The sequence below is a fragment of the Sminthopsis crassicaudata genome, chromosome 3, assembly GCF_048593235.1.
Source record: "Sminthopsis crassicaudata isolate SCR6 chromosome 3, ASM4859323v1, whole genome shotgun sequence".
Taxonomy (NCBI): Eukaryota; Metazoa; Chordata; class Mammalia; order Dasyuromorphia; family Dasyuridae; genus Sminthopsis; species Sminthopsis crassicaudata.
In genome coordinates this window covers 772,635-784,452 of record NC_133619.1, presented here as the reverse complement: position 1 = coordinate 784,452, position 11,818 = coordinate 772,635, and the positions used below count along the sequence as shown (strand labels likewise).

The window sequence follows — 11,818 nt, the reverse complement described above, 5'->3', positions numbered from 1 at the left end:
CTTGCCCTCTGGCTCGCCTTATTGGGGGGGGGGGGGGGGCGGGAGGGGCTGGCCGGGACAGGGCGGTCCTCCAGGCAGCCAGTATCTTCATCGAGGGCAGGTCTGGGAGCCGAGCTCGCCGGGGCCCCCCACGACAGCCTCGAGCCGGGGAGCGTCTGAGGCGGCGACGGGGCTGGCCGGGACAGCGGGGGAGTCTGGGAGCCGGCTCGGAGGGAAGGGTGGGGTCTGCTTAGCCCCCCAGGGTGGGCCAGCATGGAGCACCAGCACCTTGAAGGCTATCCCTTGGAGGGGATGGGAGGGAGAGGCCCCCCCCCTGCGCAGCCTCCCTGTGGAGGGGATCTCAGGGTCCAGGAGTCCCTGGCAATGTTTGTTTGTTTGAAATAAAATCCTTGTTTTTGAGAACGTCTGTCCATTTATCATCGCTGAGAAGCCCCCTGAGACACATGTTCGGGGGGGGGGGGCGACACCGGCTATGTGGGGGGCTTTTGTCAAGGGCTTCACGGCGGGGCCTCCACTTTCCTTGATGCCAGGGCCTCCTTGGGTGCTTAAGGGCACCCTGGGGGTCTCAGCCAGCCACACGGGGAGGGGAGCCGGACAGCCGCTGGCGTGGAAGCCCCCTGCGCCCAGGTGGTCCGGAGCAGGGCCCGGGCTCAGCATCCCGGAACTTGATGCCTTCCAGCACCCAGTGAGCCTCCTCCCTGGTCCAAAAACGAGCCTTCTTGGGCAGAGGCCGGAGGCAGAGTGGCTCTCCCTTCTTGGCCCGGCAGCTACTCTCCCCCTTGGACCGCTTCTCTTCCCCAGAGTCCCACAACGAAGACCCCCCAGGGAGCGGTCCCAGAATCCTGCCTCGAGCCTGCCCGGGGCAGGGACTGCACGCCCTCCGCTTTTCGCTCCCTCCTCGTTTCCATTTTACAGACAAAGCTTTTGAAAACCTGGGCTGGGAGCTCCCTTGCAGCCACCTTGTTCTCTCCCTTGCAGCCACCCCCCCCCCTTCTGGTTCTCTCCCAGAGCTTTCCCCCTTTAGTTCATTGGATCTCCGGCCTCTTCCTTAGGGGTTCTTGGAAATCTGCTCTCCCAGGACTGGCAGGGACCAGACTTCCCTGCTGTTATCTCCGTCCCCTCTCCTGCTGAGCAGAGCCGAGTTCGGGTCTCCCAGGGATTGCCCCTGTTCATGGAGGAGGAAAGTACCTTTAGGTAGCAGCTGCTCTCTTTTGGCAGAGATGGGAGCAACAGAAGCAATCCCCCCCCCCAACTGAGGGCTTGGTCACCTTGGGATCCATTTCCCCAGCTGCTCTTGGGCTTCTGTTTCTGCCTGAGGGCCTACTCCAGTGTCAGGATGCTATCTCCGGCTGCCCCTACTGAATAGAATTGAATCTGGCCGTCCTGCCTGATCTGGATCTGGGATGGAATCTGGCCATCCTTCGGATCTGGGATCTGGGATGGAATCTGGCTCTCTTCCCTCCCTGGGATCTGGGATCTGGGATGGAATCTGGCTCTCTTCCCTCCCTGGGATCTGGGATGGAATCTGGCCATCCTTCGGATCTGGGATTTGGGATGGAATCTGGCCATCCTTCGATCTGGATCTGGGATCTGGGATGGAATCTGGCCATCCTACCTGATACGGAGCCGTGGCTGAGGGAGGACTCCATCCTCCCGTCTCCAAGGACCAGAACTGTATCTATCCACCAGTAGTCTGGAGATCCAGTCGGGACAGGGGTGTACTGGTCAATGTCCCCCCCATATCCAGGGGACATTTTAAAACTTAATTTGCATGCTCAGTGTTCTCACTGTCCCCTTCACATCTGCACAACTCACACACCCAGCTTTGGCTCGCAGCACTCGCTGATTTGGGCGGAGATGTCCACACTGGCCCAGGGGCTGGGCTGGCCCTGGCTCTGTCACCCAGGAGGGACTCAGAGGAAAGCCCCCTGCTCCCCTGTCACAAAGCTCGGCTCCCCCCTCTGCCGAAAGTCACCCCCCGGGCCGCTGCCTCTCTATCAGAGAAAGCAAAGGAGAAGGGGAAAAGCCAGCAAAGGGGCCAGCAGAGGAGCTCTGAGCTCCCATGCAGACGAGACCCCGTGGGGCAGCGTTGGGGCAGGCCCGAGACCTTGCGCTCCCCTGGAGGCTGGGGCTCCCGTGTTCGCCCTTCGCTCCCGGCAGTCCCCCCCAGACCCAAGGAACCAGCTTGACCAGTCGGGCCGGCGGCTGGGTGATCGCTCCGCCACCGAGTCCCGGCTCCCATCACTAATGCAAGGGAGAGCCCAGGCCAGCTGAACGCACCTGGCTCCTCGCCTCAGCTTTTTTTAAGCCACAGGGCTTCTTTTGAATGCTGGCTGTCCTTGTAGAGCCTTATTCCCCCAAAGTCCCAGCCCAGGCCTGCGCACGGGGAGCCAAGCCGGCCCAGCAGGGCCCACCTTTGCCTGTTTGGTCTTAGTCCTGGCTCCCCGGGGGGCTCTTTCTCCTGTGAGTGTCAGGATGTCCCCACTGCTATCCTCCCGCTGCCACGGTCAGCTTCCAGGAGCATCCTCAGCAATTCCTTCCTCCTTCCTTTCCAGCTCTCAGCCTTTTTGATTGGACTGTCATAGCCCCAGGCACACGTGCCCACGTGCCCGCACGCACGCACGCACGCACACACACACACACACACACATACATACATACACACACATACACACACACATACACACACACACACACACACACACGGTTTGAAATGTAATGTTTGTATTTTATTTATTCCAATGACGTAAAAATACAACTTTAAACAACCTTTTTTAAAATTTTGACTTCCAAATTCTCCCCTCCTTCCTCCCTCTTTCTTGAGAAGGCAAGCAATTTAATAGAGGTTATACACGTGCAGTCAAGCAAAACAGATCCCGCTGCTGCAAAAGAAAACACAGATGGAGAAAGTCGGTGACAGGAGCCACGAGTCTGCTCTGGTCCGCCTCGGATGCGTCCTCTCCAGGAACGCGCAGCGGTCACTATCAGGGACTGTCGGGGACTACGGGATGGCTGAGAACAGCGAGCCCTTCCCAGCTGATCGTTACAGAGTGTTCTGGTTCCGCTCGCTTCCCTGCCCCAGTCCGTGGAAGCTGCTTCAGGCTTTTCTGGGCATCTGGCTTTTCTTGCCTTATAACCATCAGAGTCCTCCGTCACAGTCACACGCTACTTCTTCCCTCATTCCCCCAGTTGACGGGCATCCCTTTGCTTTCTTTGCCACTAGAAAAAGAGCTCGTCCTCCACCCCCTTTTTATCTCTGGGGCACAGGCCTAGCAGTGCTCCAAAGGGTCAGGCGGGACTCTGGCCGGGTCCCGTTTCCATCCCACGTCTGTCCAGGAGCCTCTCTCTTGTGTTTCAGGCTGCAGGGGACAAGTCCGCTTCCCATCTCACACTCACGCCAGACCTTTCTATCCTCCACCACCTCTCCAAGTCTGTCCGAGTTCATGTCCATTGTTTCCACAAAGGGTAAGGTGACTTGACCAGGGTCACCCCGCTAATAGTATTTAGGCCTTCCTGACTCTGGCAAGGACACTTCCATCCATTGCTTCACCCAGCGGCTGCGCCTTTCAAATGATAGAGGCACTAAATGCGCTACCTTTATTCCCGAGGACTCTGCTCGCACTTAAGAGCCTCGCCTCCTGTTTTACAGAACTGGAGGCCATTCTGGTTAGCTCCCCCTTTCCCCCCTCTCCCGTCCTCCACTGGCCCCCTCGGCCTCCTCCCCCATCTCACACTGCTGACCAGGGCCGACCCTCCCCCTGGACCCCTTCCATCCCAGCAGACTGCCTGCTCCTTCTGTTGACACTGCTGCTCCCTATTTTTAGTCCGTTCTCACCTTCTTGCCTACAAACACCACCGTGTCTGCCATCCGGAAAAAACCAAACTTTCTTGACCCTTCCAGCTAACTATGGTCCTGTGTCTCTTTTGCCTTTTGGGGCCGAACTAGGAGAGGGGTCCGCCCCCGGCCCCTCCACCGTCTCTCCTCTTGTTCTCTCCTGACCTCTCATTGCACCCAAACTGGCCTCTGCAAAGTGGCCTTTTCTCAACCTCGCCCAGTCCCTCTGCCGACCTCCCTTCTCAATCTACTAATTCGACATCTTGAACTGGATGTCCCGTAGATGTCTTAAATACTTCCAAAACGGAACTCATTAGCACTCCCCCTCCCAAACGTTCTGCAGCCTCCCCGATTTCTCCGTCAAGAACCATCACCCCAGTCCCCAGGGCTCACAACCTAGGAGCGATGGGGGGAAGTGACCACGAGGCGATTTGTATCTGGATGTCAGGAAAAAGCTATTCCCAAGAGCATCCCACAGTGACCTGAGCTACTTCGAGAAGTGGCGGGCTCCTTTTCCTGGAGCTTGCCCAATCAAGAAACCATCTGCAGGTGGAGCACTCCTGCTCAGTGACGGAGCGGTTCCCGAAACCCTTGGGGATTCGAGAGATGATGGTTCCGAGGTTCACAGCAAAATTTCTTAATGACAGGAAATAACTCGACTGGAAATAGGAAATTCAACAGGAAATAATTGACTGAAGTTCCCAAGTACGTTGTGCCGGAATGGGGCGTCGCACCAGACACTGACCACTTGTGACCGGGAGCGACCTGTCTCTTCAGTTTCTCAACCGCTTGTCAAATTGTTTCCAAACTGTTACATGTGCAAATGGATCCACCAGGGCCGGCCAGACCCACGTGTGGCCTGGGGCTCCAAAGCTCTGTCATCCCGGACTAGCCCCCTGTGCTGCCGGGCGCCAGCTTCCTGTTTAGAATCCCGTCTCCTGGTCCCTTTCATCACATGGTCCCGGGGTTAGGAATGTTTTCATTTGTGCACCACAAATATCCAGCTGTTTGAAAGCTGCGAATGGCGGGACTCTGGGGACTCCCCCGGGGCCATTTCTGTAGGAACCCCCGCTGCTCGCCTCCCATCATGGTACTTGAGCTTGGGCTTTGGTCACTCGCTTTCCCTGGTGCATTTTCACGGGACGGTCGGCAGGCTGGTGAGAAGGGTTTCTTTGAGTGGGCGGGATATTCCAGCGAGTGGCAGGTCACTCACCTCCCTCCGTGGCCATCTCCTCGGACTCTGAGAATCCCCAGCTTCCTTCAGGATTCGGCTCAGGTCCCTTCTTCCTGAGTGTTCCTCCTCTCCCTGCCGAGGTGGCCCCAGGTCTCCTTTGTCTGCCTTTGTACATAATTGTGTCTGACCAAGGACTCTCCTTTTGCCGCGGTTCTCCGCTCCATGTCAAGGCTCGCGAAACAACCTCCACGGGCCCTAGCGTGCCTCCACCTGGTTGCGACCATTTGGGCAGGACTTCAGCAATGGCAGTCAGCAGTTGGTGTAGGGTGGGGAGAGCTGGAGGGATCTCGGGCCGCCAAGGAAACTGAGGCTCTGCCTGGAGCAACAGGCAGGAAGATCTCCGCCAGCCCCTCACTCCCCACCACCTTTGCTTCAATCAGCAACCAAAGGGGAGTTGCGGAGGCCCTGGGACCGATCTACTGCTCCTGGGCTCCGTTCGGGGAGTTTCTGGGATGTGCAAAGGAGCCGCCAGCTGCCCACCCCTAGTGCTCTGTCCCTGGGGCCTCTCCTTCCCCTGCCCTCTGAGTGGGGCCTTCTGGAGCCACCATTCTGTGCTTCACAAATTGCCCTTCTGTTAGGCCGCCAGAAAGGGGGGGGGGAGGATTTGGACTTGCGGTATTTTTGGTTTTCCTTAACAGGACTGTGGTGGGCAGGAGGCCCAGGAGGCCAGCTCTTTGGGTCTTTGGCCCTCGGGGACCGCTGTCTGGGGCCCAGAAGCTGATTCATGCGCGTGCCCTGGTGGACGCGGCTCTTGGACTGGCTCAACAATCCTGCAAGGGAAATGCTGGAGCGTCTGGCTCTCAGCTCAGATGGGGGAGCTGAGGCTCACAGAAACCAAGTGATTTTTTCTTCCCCCAGGGCCCTACAGGAAGTGTCTGAAGTGCTAGGAATGAACATCTTTGGGCCTCCAGCTCACCGATGGGGTACCTACTGAGCCGCCCTGTGCCTTAGGGAGGTGCCCCAAGAGGGTGGGAGCCCTTGGGAAACAGCCATGCGAAGATGGGAAAGGAAGCGCCCACATTTAGCCTCCGGGGTCCCACCTAGGAGCTTCCAAGTGTCTGATCTGTGGTCCTGGGAGCAGAGTGGGGGCCAGGAAGCAAGGGGGGATGGGGGGAGGAAATCTGCTTCCCTTAGGCCTGAAGTCAGCATCCACTTCCTCTGCGCCCCGGAGAGCTGGGATTCAGGCTGGGGTCTGGGGGGGGCCGGGGATGAGGGAGCGTTGGCGCCCCAGGGCCCCCCAGCCCCGAGAGCTGGGATTCAGGCTGGGGTCTGGGGGGGGCGGGGATGAGGGAGCGTTGGAGCCCCAGGGCCCCCCAGCCCCAGAGAGCTGGGATTCAGGCTGGGGTCTGGGGGGGGCGGGGATGAGGGAGCGCGTTGGCGCCCCAGGCCCCCGGGGTCAGCCGCAGGCTTGGGTGCAATCAGGCGAGGCTCCGCCGAGCTGGGAGGGGGCCGTGGTCCCGGTGGCCCGAGGCCCGCCCCCGCTCGCGGCGCTGTCCAGCTCCGGGCCGGCCCCTTGCTGTGCGTCTCCGCGGCTCTCGCTGCCAGTCTCTGTGGTGCCGTCCCAGTGGCGCCCCTCGGGTCCGGGCTCCGCTTCGGCCTCTCCGCTTCGGGCTCTGGGGCCTGGGGCGGGGGCAGCAGGGGGGAGGGGGCCGGAGCTCCTTGCCTCCTCCCTCCTCCTCCTCCCGCCCCCGCGTCGGAGGCCGCTGCTCGGCGCCTTTAAGGGAGCGGGAGGACCGGGAGAGGAGGCGGCGGCGGCCGCGGCGGCGGCGGCGGCGGCGGAGCCGGGAGGGAGCAGCGAGGGAGCCGGAGCCGCCGGGAGCGGACAGGAGCCGGGCCATGGCCACGGGGGCCGGCCCCGACCGCAGCGGCGCAGGTGAGGGAGGGGCCCCGGGGGCGCATTCCTGCACAACGGCCGCCCCCCGCCCCCCGCAGGTGAGAGGCGGGGAGCGCGGGCCGGGCCAGCCCCCTCCTCCCGGGCTGCCAGGTAGGGGTGTGTCGGAGGGACCGCGGCTGGTAGGGAGAGACCGACACTCCGCCCCCCCCCCCCCCAGCCCTGCTCCCGGCCCGCCGCCCCTCCCCCAGCGCAGTGGGACGGGGCTCCCCCCTCTTCGTCAGCGCAGGCCCCCCCCCCACGATCGGGGACCCCGGCTCTGCCCAGCTCTGAGGCATCCGGCCCTCCCCCGGCTCGTGGCCCCGGGGACCTGCCCGCCCACCTGTCTCCGAGACCGGCCCCGCCCCCGGACTGACCCCCCCTCCCTTCTTCTTCCCCGCCGCACTTAGCTTGCGCCCGGGTGGGGGCGGGCCGGGGGCAAGCGCGGGTGGGACTCCTTCCTCCCCCAGCCTGTCCCGGAAAAGGGGAGGGGGGCTGAGGAGGTGTGTGTGTGTGGCCGGGTCATACCTCCCCCCCACGCCCTCTGTTCTCGGCTCCCGTCAGTGGTCAGGGAAGGCAGCTCGTCCGTGGGCTGGGGGGGGGGGGGCGTCCGCTCGCGTCTGGGCGCCCTCCGAGCTCCCCCGTGCCTGCCCTGTGGGCCCCGGGAGGGGCGGGGGCCTCTCGCCGATTCCCAGGGTGACCGTGACCCTGACATTGGTGATTGGCAGAGGACGGAAGGCCTGCCAGGAGCACCTCTCCACTTTGTGGGAGTCTCCACGCCAAAGCCGTGCGCCGGAGGGGCAGGGCCGGCCGGAGCCGGGGAGCTGGGCTTCCCTCCCCCCCAGCCGGCAGAGCCCCCCCCCATGGGGGGGGGCCCGAGGGCCTCAGCCCCTGGAGCCGGGCGCAGAGTCCCCGTTCTGGAGGCAGGCGGGCAGCTTTACGCACTCCTGGCTCCCTCCTCCCCTTCCCCCAGGGACACCGTGCTGAAGCTTCCACCCTCCTTACCCGCCCCTCCCCCCCACCGCATGGCCTCCCTGCCCCCAATTCCGAGCCCCCAGGACTGGGAGAGCTAGCCCATAAACCCCCTTCTTCCCCCCCACAACCCCCCCATGCACATCCCCCCTGACATACACACATTCACCCCCCACACACACTCACAGACACACCCACACACTCACAGACACACACCCACACTCACACACAGACGCACACACAGACACTCACAGACACTCACAGACACCCCCCCCCCCCACACACACAGACACTCACAGACACACACACGAAACCCCCCCCACATATACCCCCCATGGCTGTGGCATCTCTGCCCGGACAGGCTTGTGAGCTGCCCCCCTGGGGGGCCTCCGTGCTGAGCTCTGATGGGCCGCTGTCATCCCTGAGCCCCTTCCCCTCACAGAGGTGCCCCAGCTTTCTGGCTCCTCTACTCAGGGCAAAGCCCGGCTCCTGTTCAGGATTTGTGCTTGCCAGCCCAGCCCTCAGCCTCTGGCTCATTCCTGGGCACAGTAGGGAGAGAAGCAAACTTCACAGTGCCAAGGTCCGGGCTCAAGTCCTTTGTCAGCCGGTCAGACCTCGGAACCGTCCTGGCTGTGTGACCTGGATGAGACCCTTCCCTTTCCAGTGCCCCAGGTAGCTCTCCGAGACCCAACATGGCAGAGAGCTGCCAACCTGAGACTTCCCCAAGGAGTTTCCCACCACCCAGGTGGGATCCCGGGCTCTGCCCTACTTCCTCCACCTCTCCTATCCCACTCCCTCCCGCCTGCTCTGGGATGCGGGACAACAAACCCCTGGGCCCCTGCAGCAGAAAGATTTTGGGGGTGGCTGAGCCTTTCCCCAGGCTGGCTCCCCCTGATCAGCCCCTTTGTGACCTCCCTACTCTCCTATTCTCTCTTTTCTGCCTCCCTTTCTGGCCCCTCTTCTGGATCATTCAGCTCTGTCCCATCCCCCCACTCCCCCTCGGGTCTTAGTCCCCCAGTCCTCAGGCCTGGGCCTCCCTCTTTCTCTCCACTCCTACAGGTTCTGTCATCAACTCCCTTCCAGCTTCATCTCTCCAGCAGCCCAGTTAGTCACGCTCCAGAATTCTATTCCATAGTCTGCTTGACATCGGAGCCTCCTGAGCCCCCCCCCCTTTCTGTCCAGGAGGCCGTGCTCCCCCTTGTCATCCCGGTTCATGCCTCAGAGTGATCCTCAGTTCTTTTTTCTATCCCCAGAACCCAGAATTAGCTGCCGAGCCCCTTCGATTCAGTCTGTACAACCTCTCCGTTCCACCCACGCCTCGAGCACCTCAGGGTCACCTCTCACCTCGGCTCTCGTCCAAACCTCCTAGCCGGTCTGGATGACTGATCTCTTCCCTTTTCACCCTGCCCCCTTTTTAAAGCAGCAGAAAGTGGGGCCCAGGGAAGGGACACACTGTCTTTGAAGGGCTGGGCTGTGGTCCCCTCGCCTGTTTTCCCTGGGAGTTGCCTCTCAGTCCTTCCCTGTTAGGTTACCTGAGATGTCTCCCTCCCGCCCTGGGCCTCGTCTGCTACGGGACAGAGACCATTTCCTAGAACCCCGGAGATCCCAGCCTAAGACTGGCACTCCCTGCAGATGGGAACTTTACAAAAGTCTAACCACTTTCTCCCGCCCAGTGTGACCCCTCAGGGTGATTGTGGAGAGGCCAGTGTGGCTCTTCCATTAGAGCTCTCTCCTCTTATCTAAGCAGAGGGGCTACGAGGAGGGCTTTCTGCCAGTGCAGCAGGACTGGGTCAGGGACTGAGCATCTGACCTTTGCCTGGGTTCAGGCCCTGCTCGGGACTCTGAGGGCCTCCTCAATGGGACTGTGGGCTGGGGTTTGAGCCACACAGGTGGAGCCTCTCTGGGGTTTGAGAGCACACAGCTCTATTCTTTCTTTGGTGGATCTTTCCCTTCTTCCCTTCTCCCAAGCCTGTTTTCTTTTGGACCAAATCTCTTTTTAGGGACAGATTACCACATCCTCCATTTCCCCAATCCATGATCTATGCACCCTTTCCACTGAAGAACCAATGTCACATGACCAAATGTTGTTGGGTATTTGTCAGAGAAGGTTCTGTAACTATCAGAATCAACAATCAGACCTCATGATCTTTCCCCTCAAACATCTCCCCTTCTCCAAAGGATTTATTCTGATGCTCTTCAAATAACCCAGATGCACAATATTGGGACCATCCTCAGCTCTCCCCATCCCCAGAATTCATTCTGGTGCCAAAGCCTATCGACTTCACCCTTGCAACATCTCCTCTTGTCGATTTCACCTCTGCTACATCTCTGATCAATCTCTTATCTGCAACATCTTTTACTTAATTTCACCTGTGCTACTCTCTTGTCTATTTCACAGAGCAGCTCTTTTGTTTCACCTCTGCAACATTTCTTGTCTGTTTCACCTGTGCAGCTCTCTTATCCATTTCACCTGTGCAGCATTTCTTCGTCGATCTTGCATCTGCAGCATCTCTCAAATATGCCCTTTCCCTCCTTGACGCTGCCACCCCTCAAAGTGCAGACACCTATCTTCTCATACCTGGATTGTTGCAATGGCTGCTGGGGCATTGGCTGCCTCAGATCTCTCCCTATTCGAGTCCACTCTCCATTTAGCCACCAAGTGATTTCCCTAAAGTCCAGGTCTGAGATGTCATCTCTCCTACTCAGTAAACTCCAGAGGCTCCCTATCGTCTCAAGGATCAAACCCAAATGCCCCCAGTTGTGCTCTAGGTCAGCCTGAAGCCTATTTCTAACCCTGCCTTTTCAGGCCCTCTGTTTTTCTACTTCTCCTTGGCCTCTATGTCCCAGCCAAACTTCCTGCTCCCAGTAAATGCATCTCGGGCGGCTCCCCAAACTGGAATGTCCCCGCTCTTCAGTGGTGTCTTCTCCTTCATGAGGCCTTTCCTGAGGGGTGTGTGTGTGTGTGTGTGTGTGTGTGTGGTGGTTTACGTGCATATCCCTGCACTTTCCCTTAATGGGCCCTGCACTTCCTTGACTTGAGTACACGTGGTATCAGGGAGCAGGATGGAAGCTTCTTGAGGGCAGGGATCATTTTTTGGTTTTCTCTCTGTGGCCACAGTGATTTGAAGGTAGCAACAAATGGATGAGTGACCCCATCTGCAGACTGATCTCCCAGTGCCTGTTCTAAGCTCAGGTGTCAGGGCAGGTCTCAATGGGAGACAGGTATGAGGGGAATAGTACTAGGGGATTGGGAAGATGCATATCCTGAAGATGAGTGAGCACTCACAGTGATGAGGGACGCTTTGTATTCTGGGAAAGTGGATCTTTAGGGACATCTTTTCCTCCTCCTACCAAGGAGGGGCTTCAGGGAAGGCTGAGGGTAAATCAGAGAATCTCACAGAGGCCAAGTTTGGTTTGACAGACAATGAAACAGGCCCAGTGGAGTTAGGTGCCATGCCCAGGGCTTCAGAACTGAGTCCCCTGAGGCATTGTGTTGGGGAGGAGGTAGGGTTGGCCCTGCCCAGAGGGGGCTCCTGGAGGTTCCACAATCTGGAGGATTTCTGGCCTTTCTGGAGGGCCTCGAAGGGGAAGCAGGGATTGTTGATTTGATCATCACTGGCCTGAGAGCAGTCATTGGGAGTCGGTGCACAATTCATATTTGGGATGAATTCCACTCTCTGACCCTGGTGATGGTGAGTTAGAGACTGGCCAGGAGCTGGGGGAGAGCCCAGAGGGCTGTTGTCCTGGATCCAGTCATGATCTGGGTGTGAGGCAGTTCTGTACGAGAGGCGCGCCATCTTGCCTAGGCACATATCAAGCTGGGAATGGGGAATGTTGTCCAGTCTCATGGCTACTTCCCATTGCTGTTGATTAGTTTAGGATAAGTGATGCTCCCCAAAGGACTCTG

At 59.6% G+C, this 11,818-nt stretch overlaps 1 protein-coding gene across 1 annotated transcript in view; it reads left to right on the top strand.

Moving 5' to 3' along the window:
- The first annotated feature begins 6,859 nt into the window (after nt 1-6,859).
- Nucleotides 6,860-11,818, top strand: part of PITPNM3 (PITPNM family member 3) — an 87,270-nt gene continuing 82,311 nt past the window's right edge. The window contains 1 exon segment of the mRNA XM_074297717.1: nt 6,860-6,942. Within this exon segment, the coding sequence (XP_074153818.1) occupies nt 6,906-6,942 (37 nt within the window). The 5' untranslated portion in view covers nt 6,860-6,905.